The sequence below is a fragment of the Tiliqua scincoides genome, chromosome 5 (genome assembly GCF_035046505.1).
Source record: "Tiliqua scincoides isolate rTilSci1 chromosome 5, rTilSci1.hap2, whole genome shotgun sequence".
Taxonomy (NCBI): Eukaryota; Metazoa; Chordata; class Lepidosauria; order Squamata; family Scincidae; genus Tiliqua; species Tiliqua scincoides.
In genome coordinates, this window is record NC_089825.1 from 73,272,446 (window position 1) to 73,290,426 (window position 17,981).

The following is a 17,981-nucleotide window of genomic DNA, read 5'->3' on the forward strand; positions in this document are numbered from 1 at the left end:
TAGGCTGGACCTGTATATAGATAATGTTTTTCCTAAATATATTTAGAGCTAAATTGTTATATATCATCAGCTTCACACTGTGACCTTAAGGGGCTGGGAGCATTCATCCATCATTCCTAAGTATGCCACTCAGTTGATGTATTAATGTTGATGAATTGTGCTCATTTCCAGATTAAAGGTAATTTGTTGAGGATTGTATCACCTCAGGGTGACATGAAAATGATCTGTCAAATATGAGTTTACAAGTTGCATTTCAATGGCCCTTGGGCTGCTGCTTTGAAAGAAGAAAGCTGAAAGCAAAGCATCTTCCTGCTATAAGCATCACTATAAGGGAGCCTTATACTGCTAATGCAAACCTGTGGGTGGCCATGTTGCTCCACCAGAAGACAAATCCACTATCCAAATTAGGGGAATACTTTATTTAGGACCAACAGTATCAAATAGTTAGCTTTTGCAACCTGTAGAACTCTTCACCAAATAAACAGCTAGTGCAACACCAACTTAAACTTACCAGCTCTTGGTTTTCCTTGCTTGTCTATGTTTTCTGGATCTCTGCCTATGCGTTTCAAATTAGCATTGAGAATTGAGCACTGAGCATCAATCTTTATCGAATTAACTTCTATACTGTATATTCCAAACTATGGACAGAAGAACAATGTTTGTTTCCTTTGTCTAAGCAGTCCAATGTGTACACTGAGATAGTCGCATACCTTTCAGAAGTGAAGATTCCCTAAATTCCATCTCTAGATTTTACAAACTGCAGATTGTTGGAGCTACTACAATGTGCCCCATTCCGCCTTTGCACTTTTGCATGGTCCTAAATAAACAGCATTACCTTACTTTTGGCTGGTTAGTGCAAGGAACTTCAGTGTTTGTATCTATAAATATCTGGTAACAAGATAGAGTTTTAAATTAAAACACAGTTATTTGTATAATTTGTAAAATACAAATAATTATTCGTATTAACATAAGAACATAAGAACAGCCCCACTGGATCAGGCCATAGGCCCATCTAATCCAGCTTCCTGTATCTCACAGTGGCCCACCAAATGCCCCAGGGAGCACACCAGATAACAAGAGCATCCTGGTGCTCCAGATAACAAGAGCATCCTGGTGCCCTCCCTTGCATCTGGCATTCTGACATAGCCCATTTCTAAAATCAGGAGGTTGTGCATACACATCATGGCGTGTAACCCATAATGGATTTTTCCTCCAGAAGCTTGTCCAATCCCCTTTTAAAGGCGTCCAGGCCAGATGCCATCACCACATCCTGTGGCAAGGAGTTCCACAGACCAACCACACGCTGAGTAAAGAAATATTTTTTTTTGTATTTCTAACTCTCCCAACACTCAATTTTAGTGGATGTCCCCTGGTTCTGGTGTTATGTGAGAGTGTAAAGAGCATCTCTCTATCCACTCTGTCCACCCCCTGCATAATTTTGTATGTCTCAATCATGTCCCCCCTCTTTTCTAGGCTGAAGAGGCCCAAATGCCTTCTTCATAAGGAAGGTGCCCCAGCCCAGTAACATAATTTTAAAACAAATTAAATGGCATCCAGGTACATAGGAGGAAAGGAAACAGCCTCATTTACAATCTCAATTCCTTAAGGATCTATCAGCATATAATTAGGGCTTCTTCACATATCACACAGTAGCTAAGACATGTTTGTCAGTGACAGTAAATTTGAGGTCTATGCTGGCTTCTTAGCAAGCAAGGCATTTATAGACATGTATTTATTGCCTTGATATATGATTGTTTTACCCTGAAGTAGTATCAGAAAGAACTTGAACACATTTTTGCATGTACATCTTGAAAATGCAATATGTGAAGCATTTCTTAGTGGTGCTACATATCGAGCACAATAATTTGGTTTGGCTCAGAAGGACTGAACTGAAAGCATATGTAATGTTGTACCCTGAAGTAGTATCAGAAAGAACTTGAACACATTTTTGCATGTACATCTTGAAAATGCAATATGTGAAGCATTTCTTAGTGGTGCTACATATCGAGCACAATAATTTGGTTTGGCTCAGAAGGACTGAACTGAAAGCATATGTAATGTTGTACTTTACAGATGAAACTTTGGAGTCCCCATCTCAAGTATCTCCCATGTTATTGGCTTATTAGGGTTAAATCAGAAATGATGGCAAAAGCCATAATTGATTCATGTGTATGTCCCATTCATATATAGACTTAGGCTTGATTTTTACATCAAAACAGATGCACAGGTCAAGGGAGATTAACTATGCTACATCTCCCTTGACTCTTTCTCCTCACTTACCAGAAGTAAAGTTAATTGGGGGGGGGGGGAGGAAATGCCTGAAGCAATGGACCACAGGTAGGTATTACTGAACAGTGCATAATCTCTCCAGTTTGTGCAGCAGCACAAATGATGATGTTTTGCAAAATATTTTCAAAGGTTCTAAAGGCTGCCGGTGGGCATCACAGGACTCTCTGGTTTGAGGCCATACAACACAACAGTGCCAAAACAGAATTCTCACATGAATATTAAGCTGTACAAGGTGAATATAGGTGACCAATTTACTACACTATATTGTACATTTTAACACACTTCTGCACCTGATGTGTATGACAAAATTCTCCTTACTACATGACAGGATGGCACAAAGATGACTGAATTACTAAGGGACTGAGGTCCCTCAGTTGAGGATACTTTACAGTCCAATCCTGAAGGCAGCAGCTCCGCCGGGTGCAGCAGCACCAAAAGAGCTACTGCTGCATCCAGTGGCACCACGGAGGCTGCTGAAGATCTCCTTGGAGGAAGGGGACTTTTGGGAAAACTCCAAGCCCCACAACGGGGCTTCCCACATCTGCACCAGCTATTTTGCTGGCACAGACACGAGAGACTCCGTGTCGGACCTTCCAGTCAGACATGGAGTTCAGTATACGGCAGAACACAGCTCTGCCGGTCCGACCCCCTTCCTACCCTGGTTCCTCCCCCTGCTCCATCATTACCACCCTGGAACACCTCTTCCCCAACCCCACAGTACTCACCGCCACCTGGAATGTGTGCGGGGCTGGATGTGGTCCCAGGTCCATAGTTTGGAAACCCCTGATAACCCAGCATGACACACACACACACACACACACACACACACACACACACACACACACACACACGAAAAATTGACAACCTCTTCTTTGGAAACAGAAATTTACACATAAATTTAGATTGCGACTACATACCTCACTCTGACAAGCTGGGAGCCTCTGTAGTTTTGCCTTAAAATGGAATTATGAAATGTCTCATACATCTGTTGGAAGAAAAGAAAACCATTTTTTAGAACTTGGGGTCAACCATGGAACTTACCTGTAGTAAGGCTCTAATAATAACCGTGCTCTTGCAACAAGGCAACTATTACAAGAAATATTCTAGAAATATCCTCTAAAATACGTCTCTTATCAAGGGGTCCTCCATCCAGTTCCTTCTGCTTCAGACTAGTTATAATGGTGCAAAGCAGAGGCTTGCATCACAAATAGCTGCCCAGCTCTCTCTATTTGTTTTCCAGAATCCCAAAACTTTTTAGGCTGAGGTGAAAAAAAGCAATATTTCTCCCTATAGTTAGAGGTGATCCTTGACACTGTACCAATGGCTTAACTGGAAAATTTGAAGTATTGTTTTAAATCCTTAATTCACTTGTTTTGAAGTAGTCCCATTGGTTTCATGGCCATCAATCTGAGCAAGTACTTGATCTCAATTCTCCAAATTTAACACCTGCTGAACTGAAACCCTCTCTCAATTTGCATACAAAAAGTCTTTAAGAAATGCTTTAATACTAATGCACATTTTTGTCATTCACCAGTACTCTGACCTCAAAAACAATAACTGGTCCCAGCTGTAGGCATCTCAAAAAAGTTCTGAAAAAGTGATTTCCTAATACTTTTGCTTGTCTATCAGTGCAATCCTGAGCTGCACTTGCAACCCAGGAGGGTTGCAAACATGCTGTAAGGCATGTGCGCACCTCCTTGTGAGTTGGCTAGGTTGACACACAGAAGCACGATGGCCTGCGGAGGCTGGAATAAACCTCCACACCAACGGAGGCTCTGGGACTTGAAATGGGGGCAGGAGGGTGGGGAGCGGGAGGCAGGGCTCCAACCTCTATTCCAGGCGAGTTTGGAGCGGCTTCAAGACACTCCCCACTCCTTGGACTTGTGCCACCTCAGGAGACGGCGCAGGTCCAAGGAGACCCATAGGTGCAAGGATGGCTTGCCAGGAGGTAAGGGGAAAAGTTTCTCCTTACCTCTGGCTAAGCCACTTTGGGAATCTATCCTGCGCTGGATACAGTGCAAGCCTCTTGGCTTGCCTGTTTCTGCTAAGGATAGGATTGCACCCTACCTTTATTTAAAACAAGAACAGAAACAAGGGAAGGAGCTTTCCCTCTTCTTTCTATAACAGAGGTCTCTAAACTTTTTGGCCAAAGGGCCACATCAAATATTTGGCACAGTGTTGAGGGCCAGAAAAAAAATTAAATATAAAATTTAAATAAATACATTAGAGATGGATGAATTCATTAGATCAGGGGTCTCCAAACCCCGGCCCAGGGGTCAGATGCGGCCCGCAACAAGCCTCTTTCCAGCCTGCAGCCAACCTCTTGTCCCCTGAAAGCCTCTGGCCCACTCAACTGAACATGACCAGAACTGTGCTCTGATTGTGTCTGGAGGGTCTTCTGAGGGCCAGAGAGGTTGAACAAATGAGCCCATTCATTCATCTATTCACTCATCTATGTTACATCTCTAATTTATTTATTTAAATTTTATGTTTAAATTTTTTTTCCTCCCTCCACACCACGCCCGTTATTTGATGTGGCCCTCTGGCTAAAAAGTTTGAAGACCCCTGCATTAGATGAATGAATAAATGAATGAATAAGCTCAAATGTCCAGGATTTCTCCAAGCACCAACACAGCTCAAGAAATAAAGCACACACTTAAATGGACTTGCATTCCCACACCCCACAAGCACAACTCTGGTTGTATTTGGTCAGCTGGAATTAGAGGCTGGCTGAGGGCTGGATAGACTTGCTGCAGGCCACATCCGGACCCCGGGCTGGAGTTTGGAGACCCCTGTTCTATAACATTAAGGGTACAATTCTGAGTGCGCCTTGGGCCCAGGAGGGTCTCAAATGTGCCATAAAGCACATTTGCACTTCCTCAATAGTCGGCTGGGCTGGCGCAGGGACTCGCACCAGCCCACAGAGGCTGAATCCAGCATCCACGCCGACTCTGGCAGGGAGGGTTGTGTCAGCCAAACTCAGGAGGTGTTGCAAGGCAGGCAGTGGGCGGTCCTGGGGACAGATGGGTGAGCAGGGAACGAGAGGTAGAGCTGGGACCCAGCTGTTATGGCAGATCCCAACCCCTTTCCCCAAGCAGTGCGGAGCACCTCCAAGCAGTTCTACTCTCCATGGACTTGTGCCACCTCTTGAGGTGGCACAAGTCCAAGGAGACCCATTGGGGCTGTGATAACTTACCCAGGGGAAAAGTTTCAACCTCCCATTTCGGGCCCCTATCTTGCACTGGATACAGTGCAGGCCTCCTGGTCTGCCTGTTCCAGCACATGATAGGATTGTGCTGTAAATCGCTTTGGATAAAGCAAACTATTAATTTACTATATTTACAGATGATACAAAGTTCTTAGAACTTTTTAAAGTGAAATACATCTTTGAATGCCCTTATAAAATATTTAGGAGTTTCTTCTGTCCAGTGTTACTTTTGGATTGTTTATTACAAACCTTCTGTTTCTAATCTTTAGTTTTACGCTGGGTGGTTAAAACAAAGCTTAGTATTAAAGAAAGATTTAATCTTATTGTACAATGTAAATTTGGCTTTAAGAAAATCTTGCTAAGCTATTCTGACAAAAATTTCTTTTCCTCCCAGCATCACAAATTCCCAGCATATTCCAATGAACTTGCTTTTAATGCACCTGTGAACGGTGAATACTATACCTCCGACTTGACTAGCAGCTTGCAAGAGAGAATACAGACAGTGAGACAGTGAGGCAACTCAAGCACAAAAGAATGGTAGGATATTGAAGATAGTCACAGAGGATAGGGCAAGGCAAAATAGTTTCTGGTACATAAAGTTTTGATACTGTCATTGTTGTTTAACAACAACTTGAGAAGTGCTCAGGACTTTGGAATGTTAGACAGAGAGATGATGCACATGTAAGCAAAAAACTGCTGGTGAAAACAATCCCAAGTTTCCAAATGCATTCTAAGTTCATGCTGTCACATACCACAGCAGTTTGTCATATGGCTATCATCTTAATTTGTGCAGTATCTCTAGCCACAGAGATAGATATTATTCATATTTCCTGTCACCTAATGGCTGACAAAGTCATTTCTTGCAAAACCACTTCACTGCTCTGAGTATTGGATTGCAAAATCTTTTATTTAAAAAAAACACCGAATGATTGTGGACTTCACAGGGACAGAATCCCCACAGTTAACCATTTAATATTCTGAGCCCGCTCTAAATCTCTGCTCTGCAAAGTCCATTTTGATTAATTCAATGTCCATCCATGAATTATGACCCACCCCATTTTTCACTGAACTACAAAGCAGATTGCAATAAAAATTGCCAAAATACCTAATGACAACCCTCCTAAAAATAAAAATAAAAATATTTTAAGTATTCATTACAGTGAAAGCAAGATCTGAACACTGAAATACAAACAGTAATCCACTTGTAAGAGAGACACAAATTTATAATTATCAGCCCAAGAGATAATTTTTTTAACATGCTTTTCCAGGGCATCACACTGAGTAACTGGGGAAAATTCTATTGTTTTGAAAAGTGTGAGCAGCATCATATAACGAGGGTAGATTTCATGCAGGTACGATAGTATGACAAGTGGATCATATTATATTGGAGTAAAGTTTCAATGATTGTTGAAGAAATCAGTTATAAATCGCTACTGGGAGATTTCATCACAGTTTCTCATATGTAGATTGGCCCTTAAATATATCCGTATGTCAGCTAACAAATATGTTCACACAATAAATCTAAGCTAAATTTAGCTAACAAATATGTTCATGCTGTTACGCTAATAATTCAGAATGGCCACCTAGGAATGTGGGTGTTTCTAAGACATGTACATATTTCATAAGTTATATTATTAAACAAGGATGAACATCTATCCTTAGGCAGATATTCTATGGGAACTCTCCCTTCAATTAATCAGAACGAAGGTCATGCACATTAGTTCAAAATTCAGCTCTGAGGTGGCAAATGAAAGAGGACAGTAATACATCTACCACTCCCCGGAACACTTTTATAAAGATAAATAAATTAACGAAGTCATTTGTTTGCCTTCGTGTGCATTTGAAGGAAATGCACAACTGGACAAACCTATTTCACTTAGTTCCTGTTCTTTCACTAGTATTGGTACACAGACGGATAAAGCATTCATACAGAATCAGGGATAGTCTGAACTGCCAAATTGGGGGGAATTTGCGTTCATGGTAGAAGAGACTAAAGTGAGCAGAAGAAGGAAAATGGAAGAGGCTTGTCTAATAAGCCCCTTTGTAGCCATCCAGCCCCCTACAATATCAGCATCTCCTACTCAGTGAACCTAAACAAATTACAAGCCATCTCACTTCTGTCTATTTAAACACAATTCAGTCAACTTCAGTAACTAGAACTGGAAGTGATGTTTTTAGACTTTCCACAGGCCTCAGAAAGCCTTCTAAGGCCTTTTAAACAAACCAGCCTAGAAAAGGGGGGGGGAGGAAGTGTGGCAGCACCCCTCACCAGTTGGCACCCTGGGGCATTTCCCCCCATCCCCTTCTCAGTACAGTGGTGCCTCGCATAATGAAATTAATCCGTTCCGCGAGTCCTTTCGTTAAGCGAGTTTTTCGTTTTGCGAAGCGCGTTTTCCCATAGGAATGCATTGAAATTTAATTAATGCGTTCCCATGGGCAAGAAAAGTCAGAACAAAGTCAAATTTGGTTTACAAAGTGTTTATTAAGTGCTCTTTAAAGGCATACTTACTGTACAGAGGATTTCAAAAACGGGGGGATGCTGAGTGGGGAGCTTGAAGGCTGTAATCCTGTGCACACTTTCCTGGGAGTAAGCACAATGGGACTTACTTCTGAGGAGACACGCACAGGATTGTGCTCTAAGCTGGGGAGGACAGAGCAGCTGCACTCAATTGCTTGCTTTTGCCGTGATCATGGGGGAAATGTGAAGGAAATGGGGCAGTGAGAGGGTGAATGAGCGATGGGGGGGATGCTGAGTGCGGAGTTTGAAGGCTGTAATCCTGTGCACACTTTCCTGGGAGCAAGCACAATGGGACTTACTTACATAAAGTTCCTCCCCTTACTAGGGTGGACAGGATCATAAACTGACATGAAGATCCGCCCCTTACTAGGGTGAACGGGATCATAAACTGACATGAAGATCCTCCCCTTACTAGGGTGGATGGGATCATAAACTGACATGAAGATCCGCCCCTTACTAGGGTGAACGGGATCATAAACTGACATGAAGATCCGCCCCTTACTAGGGTGAACGGGATCATAAACTGACATGAAGACCCCCCCCTTAAGTCAAACCAAAACAAACAAACAAAAAATTCGTCTTGCGAAGCACAGGTAATAAAAATTCGTTGTGCGAGTTACCAAACTTCGCAAAACGCTTTCGTTCTGCGAGTTTTTCGCTTCGCAGGGCATTCGTTATGCGAGGTACCACTGTACACAAGTTGTAAGAGGTTAAGCTATGATGGATTTTCTGTGCACTCAACATCTTGGAAAAGCCCCCATTCCCCCTTGGCATCTTCACTTTAAGCAGCCAAGCACCTGAAGTATCTTGCACGCTGCTGTGGGTGCTTGAGAAAAGTTAGAACAGTAGAAGTTAAAATAAAGCAAAGGTTATGTCCTGTCATTCTCTCAGTTTACAACTGACAGGCTGCTCATAAACCCCATTTTAATGGGGTTTTTACAATTATTGTTCTATATACAATTCATAGAACCCTCAGTTCCTCCAGAAATCTTGCTTTCAATGCGCACCAGCCGCAAATCACATTTTGGCCAGTTCTCAAAATTTTATCTGTTTCTTGTCAGCTGATGCCATCACATTCCACACATTCCTCTATGAGCTCCATCAATGGTTACTAGTCTCCCATCCAAGGCAGACTCAAGGCTGATCCTACTTAGCATCTTCAGGCAGGGCAACAGCTCAATGTCCAGACCATATCTCCTGCTACACCTCCTGAGTACACCTGTGGCCCAGCATGGGGTTATCTCAGGCAAGGAAACAAATGTTCATTAATGTGAGGAGGGCTTCAGGTGCCATAAGTCCCCTGCTGGATACAACAGCTGTCACATGGATGCCGCTTCATGGCCACACAGGAAGTTGTGTTGGATTGGGCAGGTCATGTTTAACATGCAACACACTTAACATAAGAACATAAGAACAGCCCCACTGGATCAGGCCATAGGCCCATCTAGTTCAGCTTCCTGTATCTCACAGCGGCCCACCAAATGCCCCAGGGAGCACACCAGATAACAAGAGACCTGCATCCTGGTGCCCTCCCTTGCATCTGGCATTCTGACATAGCCCATTTCTAAAATCAGGAGGCTGCACATACACATCATGGCTTGTAACCCGTAATGGATTTTTCCTACAGAAACTTGTCCAATCCCCTTTTAAAGGCATCCAGGCCAGATGCCATCACCACATCCTGCGGCAAGGAGTTCCACAGACCGACCACACGCTGAGTAAAGAAATATTTTCTTTTGTCTGTCCTAACTCTCCCAACACTCAATTTTAGTGGATGTCCCCTGGTTCTGGTGTTATGTGAGAGTGTAAAGAGCATCCCTCTATCCACTTTATCCTTCCCGTGCATAATTTTGTATGTCTCAATCATGTCCCCCCTCAGGCGCCTCTTTTCTAGGCTGAAGAGGCCCAAACGCTGTAGCCTTTCCTCATAAGGAAAGTGCCCCAGCCCAGCAATCATCTTAGTTGCCCTCTTTTGCACCTTTTCCATTTCCACTATATCCTTTTTGAGATGTGGCGACCAGAACTGGACACACTACTCCAGGTGTGGCCTTACCATCGATTTGTACAACGGCATTATAAAATTAGCCGTTTTGTTCTCAATACCTTTTCTAATGAACCCAAGCATAGAATTGGCCTTCTTTACTGCCGCCACACATTGGGTCGACACTTTCATCAACTTGTCCACCACCAGCCCAAGATCTCTCTCCTGATCTGTCACAGACAGCTCAGAACCCATTAGCCTATATGTGAAGCTTTGATTTTTTGCCCTAATGTGCATGACTTTACACTTACTTAGTTGAAACGCATCTGCCATTTTGCTACCATTCTGCCAGTTTGGAGAGATCCTTCTGGAGCTCCTCACAATCACTTCTGGTCTTCACCAGTGGAAAAGTTTGGTGTCATCTGCAAACTTAGCCACTTCACTGCTCAACCCTGTCTCCAGGTCATTTATGAAGAGGTTGAAGAGCACTGGTCCCAGGACAGATCCTTGGGGCACACCGCTTTTCACCTCTCTCCATTGTGAAAATTGCCTATTGACATCCACTCTGTTTCCTGGTCTTCAACCAGTTCTCAATCCAGGAGAGGACCTGCCCTCTAATTCCCTGACTGTGGAGTTTTTTCAGTAGCCTTTGGTGAGGGACCGTGTCGAACGCCTTCTGAAACGCCTAACTTCATTGTTACGTCTTGCTTTAAAAGTCCAAATTAACTCACTCCTTGTCTTAAACTGTTTTTAGGCTGATTCACTGGTATTCACAGGCATACACTCATTCATCATTTGATCACTGCAATAACATGTGACTGAAGCCTGACAGAGCTAACACAATAGTTAGAACTTCTGCATCTTTTCAGGTGACCTCTGCACCTTTCCAGTGGGGTCAGGTCTTACATTCAGCCCCAAATCATTCAGAGCAGAGAAATCAAGGAATGCACTGGCATGCACAACCAGTTCTTGAGAAAACATGACTTGGAGTCCCCTATAAATAATGCAGGCATTTTATAGAGACTTCAAGGCCTGTTTCACAGCATTCTTCCCACACCTAACAAGAAGAAGGAACTAAGGAAAGAAAGAATAAGCAACAGTGATGCTAAACAAGTAGAAATATGAAACGCTGACAGAATTAACTCTGTAGAACTCTAATGACTAAGAAATGAAAACATTTTCATCACTGACTCATCCTCTTGTCTCAGCTCCACCTGAGGAGTGTGTTTTCCACAATTTTTCTTTTGGACTCCAGAAGCTGATAGTACACCCACCAGTTTATCACTCTGACATTCCTTGGCATGTTAAGGAAGTTGAAAAATTTATTCACACTCTGTGTTCAGGTGTTCACTGGGGGAAGTCTGGCAAGTGGAAGTACATGGGCTATTGCACCCACAGAAAGTTTTCCAGTGACTCTGCTCTGCTTCCAGTGACTCTGTGGGTGAACTCTGTTTATGCAACTGTCAGCCCCCCCCCCCACAAAGGGTCTACCCAGGAAGTCTGTTTCAAGAAGCAGAGCAGAACCTGATTTAAGGCAGGTAGACAAATAATATTTTCCATTTTATATTGTGACTTATGCTGTAAAATGTGGCAGTTTTATCAGCATGGAGCAGACCCTACGGGGAAATCTGGGGGATGTGAAAATGGACAACATACAGTATTATTCTCCACAGAGTTAATCCATGCAAAATGCATTCAAAATTTGAATTATTTTTTTTTTTTTTAATTATGACAAAAGAGCCCACTAAAGTTGCTTTACAACCACAGTGTAAGGCAATGGCTAGGAGTGAGAGATGTGCTTATTAAATTAATTATTTACAGTTATTGATTTAAAATTTGCCTTCCCCACCCCCCAAACACACAGACCCCTAAAGAAGATGGTAGATGCTCTAAAAATAAACATTAAGGAATTTATGGAGTGACATATGGACTCAAGGAAATGAAGGAAGCACCATCATGTATCAGCTGACTTAATCAGCAAAGATTAAGGCCACATTTACTATGTAGGGGTTAGAATCAGGGCTTCAATGTTAGGAAAATACTCCTTTGAAATGGCAGAGGTGTGAAACAAAATGGGGGCAAGCAACTGGAGGAGGCTTCACAGAAAAAGGGAGCAATGACTATCTGCCCAATGTCAAGATTAGCATGAAATCAAATTATTTATTTGTTTATTGGTATTGGTATTAAAAATTCCGCACACCCCCAAATATATACTGCCAACAACAAAGATAGAATTCTAGTCTCTATCCCTCTTTCGATACCTGTTTGATCACATTTTGCAGACCTTTCTTGTAAGACATGAGATTGCACATTGCACCTGACAACTAATGTGAGAAGTAGAGATTGGGGAATCATCATTCTTGTCCTATAGAACTTATATCAAGCAGTGAGGGTGCAGTGAGGTGACCAAGCATACCAGTTTTTCAAGCCAATTTCCCATCTCTCTAAACCTGTCTGAAGACTGCCGACCCAGAAGAGTACTGTAGTGAATATGGCTGACTTTGAATTTGCTGCTGTAATAAAATATCCTCTGATCTGGAAAAGAAAGAGTAAACAAATTAAACGCAAGACCCCTCATCTTTGTTGCGTTAACAGCCCATATATTCTCTAAGGTTTGCCTCTCTCACACTGTTTTTAAGAGTAATTATCTGAGACTCCCATACTGAAAAGCCTTTGCATCAATATCTTAGCAACCACACCAAAGTTTGCCACTCTGTATGGCACAAGTTTTTCTGCATATGTTTTTAAAGATGCTTACAGAAATACCTGCCAAGGACAAAGGCTAGAATTCCAACAACCATGACATTGCTTTTGGGCATGCACCAGGGTTCTTGAGAGTGGCAATTATTCTTAGCGAACTGAAATTCTTTACAACGCCAACAATACAGAATAGCCACAGAAACAGCATTGTCAATCCAAAGGCTTTCAGAGGAGGCATGTGACTTGTGCTCTTTGAAAAGCACCATAAAACCTCTTCCTCACCTCTTCAGGCAAGACATGATGTGGGGCCTTTCAGATAAAGGGCAATTATAGAAAAAGCCTAATTCTTGTCTCTACTTGCTGCAAAAAAATGGCACTGATAGTAATGCTTGTTGATCGAGTTCAGCTGGTGAGTGGGCTCTTATGAGGAAAAGATGATCCCTAAGTTGTAAGAGTTCCAGGTCATACAAGGCTTAAAGGTTTAAACCAGCAGAATTGTGCCCAAAAGCAAACTGGCAACAAATGCAAAAAAATGAAATGAAAATGAAATGAAATGAAAAAAAATATGGGAATTCTTCAGGTTTTATCCCCTCTCTTCCTAAACTTTAGATATTGAATATTGGGGGGAGGAATGATGAATCTTCATCCACATATACATGAATGACACAAAATGCCCTTGGGGTGTCTCCCATCCTCTCCTAACCACCTATCCAGATGCTAAACATTATACAATTTGAGCAATTTTGTTCAACAGTTCAAATATCTAACTATTTTAATGTTCTTTATTAATTTTGGTACAAGGATTTCAAAAATGCCACTATTTTTGGCATAGCAGCAATAGTTTAGGCACAGTTTACACTATGCAGTTTTATTAGACAACACGTATTACAATGCAACAGGCAATATATAGATAACACAAAATTTAGGACAACTGAAAAAGTTTGATGAAACAAAAAAACTAAAAGTACTAATGAATCAGAACCTCTGAACTGTATAAGAAATATTAAAAATTCAACATAAACAATTTTTGTTACACACAGTGTAATTAATGTGATTTGAATTGCAGTTATAATTGAACTGTAGTTATAATTGAATTGAATTGCATAATAACATAATAACATTCTGATCCATTATGAGATTAAAATGTTAATTGAAAACTTCTCAGTTCTAAACAAGGAAACTCATATGATTTAAAACTAACACACCCTATTTCAGAAACGACCATGGATGGATCAGTAAGTATAGAAAATAAAAGCAATCTATAACAAGCAGGGAAGGGGAAAGGAAGAAAATTTCGATAAAGAATATTGGGTGTGAGAATAGTTGCTACTAATGTATAAAGTTGCTTCTATTTTCTTCGATGAAGCACTAGAAGGTGTCCAAAACCTGATTTCTGTTCAGATATCACCTCCACAAATGGAACATGTAGATAATATTTACCCGGTTTTAAAAAACAAACCAGGAGGCTCATGGCAATGACTGCTGCTGATGCAAAGGCCAAGACGATGAGAGCAATCTTCCATGCTTCAAAAAGTCTTGGTTTTGTGGCCAATTGTTGGGCCCTGAAAAAGCAAGAGAGCAAAAGTATTTTACATATGGTCTACTATTTAGAACAGGAATCTCATCCTTCATTCTCAGTTACATTCCAGTTAATAGTATTTCGGTCCCTCATGTTAGCCTCCTACATTATTGCAACTCAGATTATAACCAAAAGAAGACTGTCAGCTGTGGCTGAAGGGTTAGTTTTGGACTAGGGAGGACCCAACCAGCACTCTAAGAAACAACCCAAAAACTCACAAAAGGTTTTTCATATGATACACTCCAGTTTGACTCATTTTATTACAGTATCCAAATAGAAATATACAATGCAATAAAGTTTATACAGTTGGACCTTGATATCCGCAGGGGATCTGTACTCCAGTGGATATCCATGTGTTTTGGAAAGCAAATCTGTGGGTTGGTCCAATATGACCTCCAGACACAGCTGGAGAGGTTTTCTGGTCACTTCCTGAGGTGTTTTGAGGCCCGGAGAAGCCAAATGTTTACGTAAAAATTTGAAGTGCTTTTCCGGCACTTCCAGGGTCCTTTCTGCGGGTCTCAGAAAGCCTTCCAAATGTAACCAGAAAACACCTTCAGCCATGTCCAGGAGTTCAAATCAAGCACTTCACCATGGGTTCAGAACCCGTGGCAAGTTAAATTCACTGGTTCCAAATCAGGTCAGACCTGTACAGTAAACTCAACAAAGACATTAAAAAAGAGTCTTTAAGTAATATTTGCATTATTAACAACTTCAAATATAGTTTTTAATAACCACTTGATTAAATGAAAACTGCTGAAGCAATATTATATAAATCATCATCCCAGACCTGCGATCAAATTCTCATTCAGCTCTGAAGCTCACTGGCAGATCTGGGATAACATATTCTCTCTCAGCCTACCAAAATTCACAAGGTTGTTGTCAGGGAGGTGGAGAAGAGATGCCACTTGAGCTCCTTTGAAGAAAAGTGGGTGCAAATTTAAGAAATAATGGTACTCAACATTTAGGACATAGCCTCTCAGGATGTTCTTCCACTCAAGCCCAATTGAAATGGATGAAAGTTATGCAAGAGCATTATTGATGCTGCTGAAATTCAGGTTTTGACCAAGATACTTAATATTGTGGTCTTCAAATTTGAAAACAAGACCTATAATTTTTCTGAAGTCAAATTTAAAACCAAAAAGTAGAATCTGAATATTTAAAAAATTACTATGAGTTGCTCCTAAATTGTGCAAAAATTAATTAGTTCTAGAAATAACCAAGAGAGGCTAGAGTTCTAGAGTAATTTGGAAAATTGTTGTGGATTTTGATTTGGAGAAACCAAGCAGGTATTCTCATGAGACTAGGTCTCTTATTTTGCTTAACTGGTATGACACTATTTATTAAAATCACTTGTACAAAGTCTGTGTTGGCATCCTTCAGTCTCGGAAGACTATGGTATCACGCTCTGAATAGTGGTTCTGGAACAGAGTGTCCTCTCAAGTGCACGCAGCCTGGGTAAAGTAGATCTGGAGGATAGACTGTTCCCATGCAGCAAATCCCCCCTCTCCATGTCGCTGAAATGGTCCAATGGAAAGGCAGAGGCTAATATGGTTGGTTCCAGCAGGCGTTGCAGGAGTTGCCAGAACGTGACTGTGTTTAGCCATGAATTGCTTCAGGGACTCCAGCTCCAGATTTTGCCTCGAGGTTGACTCCTGAAGCCTTTTCCCAAAGGTTTAGGTACAAAGTTTAGGTAATGTATTATGTTGCTGACATTGCCCTTCCTAGAATTAATCTTGAGCAATTGATGTAATGAATCTGAGGAACTGGATTTTTGTTTGCCAAAAACCAGTTCTAAAGCTGGCTGGTATTAATCAGTAAGAATATGAAAAGATGCAAAGAATTTGCTGATGTAAGATGACAGTTACTAGAAACCGCCAATACCATCCTGTTGGGCTGGCAGAGGAGTTTGGTGTTTGCCTCCCTGCAGCACAGCAAAGTAGCAGCATAGTGGGGCAGCACAGGAAAAGCAGTCCAGAAAGAAGCCACAGACACAGCAGGTTCTTTCAGCAGAGACTTGTATTGTAAAAGAAGCAGGCAGAAGAATGGTCCTCAAACAAATCCAAGGTCAGGTACACAGCAAGGCAGAACAAACAGCAAGCAAAATCAGCAACAACTCCAACAGCACTTCCCCTAGACATCCACCACAAACAACCCCAGTGACCGAGACAGCCACATTATATATTGGAGTCCTCAATCACAGTGAGGGCGACTCATATCTTGTGACTGGTTCCCAAGATCCTTTGCTCCATCTTTCCCAAAGGGTTACATTACTCATGTGTGTTACTTAGCATTTTTCCCCCTGAGGTCACGTGACTCCAAATTGTTCACACAGATGTACATCATTTATCATCAATACAGGAGAAGGGTTACAGAGTTACAGAATCATAGTTCCTAGCCCCGACATCAGGGCTCTTCTTGCATCATCCTGGACTTAAACAATCTTGTCTTGAGTGGGCTGAAGGCCCAACACATCCAATACATTTTTTCTATAGCTTTCTCACTCTGTTTGTCACAACGAAGATAAAGCACATTGTTTTCCAACATGCTTCATTTCAGGGTTTCTCAAACTGTGGGTAGTAACCTGACTGCGGGTGGGTCGGGAAGCTGCAACTGATAAGCTGACAGCAGATGAGTAAAATGCATTGAACCCTATGGAAAGTGAAACTGAGCTATACCATGTGTTTACTCATAAGTAGACAACCATGCCTTTGTCCATTCCAAAGGGCAGGCCAAGAAGAATCCAACACCACCAGAATGATCCTGATCCGATAAATACAGGTTCCAACTAACACATGAGAAGGAAGTCCCTCCCTCCAAGCTGACAAATGTAGTGAGACCTATGAAAAGCAAAACTAAGCCACAAATTTGTATTTACTCATGAGTAAGGAAGCATGCCTAAGCTCTTGAGGAAGATCAAGTGAGGGGGAGTGCAAGGCTACAAGAATGGTCCTGATTCTATGCATGTGGAGCTCAACAAGTGCTCCAGAAGGCAGCCCCCCCATAGTACAATAAAAATTGGTTTGAGCTGCTAAGACATTTTTCCTTTTTAGCTTTACAAGACTAGGTGGGTCCTGATGGTGTGTAATTTAAAAAGGGGGTTCCAGTGCTAATAGGTTTGGAACTACTGCTTGATTGGAAAGGGTTGTTGTCTTTTACAGATTCCTCTCCACCACCACCCCCAGGATAGTGGAGCCTCATTTCTTCTCCTCCTCATTCTGGAGTTTTATGCTGTTTAGAGGGAAGCTTTGAATCTCAGTCTAGCTAGCCCAAACAAAAAACATGTTGAATTTAAAATTGATTCAATTCCAAATCACACTAAAATGGCTTAAATATAAGAAATTGAGCTGGGCATTAGGTTGGGCTGTAAAATCTTATGGTGTTTTTTTTTTGGGGGGGGGGGGAGGTTTTTGCAGGCATGCTACAGAGAGAATTCACTTGGTGAAAAAGGTCTGGCTCTGTGCCATGAGCTTTAAGTAATCCTACAGGAAGTTTTTAATTAATAAGATCCTGAGGCAAACCAATACAATTTGTGACCTCCAAAATTGAATTTAATCTACCAACCACGTATGCTTGCCTAGGACTACCAGAACTGTGTCAGTGAATGTGTGGGGGAGTGTTCAACCACCAGGCTGCAATCAGGGTTGCTATAATAGGTATTTTTACCTGCTCATTTTGCATTTTTGCCTTGTGTTTAATATCAAGTATT

At 41.7% G+C, this 17,981-nt stretch overlaps 1 protein-coding gene across 1 annotated transcript in view; it reads right to left on the minus strand.

Moving 5' to 3' along the window:
* LOC136651439 (transmembrane protease serine 11C-like) overlaps window positions 1-17,981 on the minus strand; it is a 60,956-nt gene that overhangs the window by 25,930 nt on the left and 17,045 nt on the right. Inside the window, exons 2-4 of the mRNA XM_066627816.1 lie at window positions 14,137-14,258; window positions 12,413-12,531; window positions 3,207-3,274 (exon numbers count right to left, since the gene is read on the minus strand). Of these exons, the coding sequence (XP_066483913.1) occupies window positions 3,207-3,274; window positions 12,413-12,531; window positions 14,137-14,258 (309 nt within the window). The remainder of the gene's footprint in view (window positions 1-3,206; window positions 3,275-12,412; window positions 12,532-14,136; window positions 14,259-17,981) is intronic.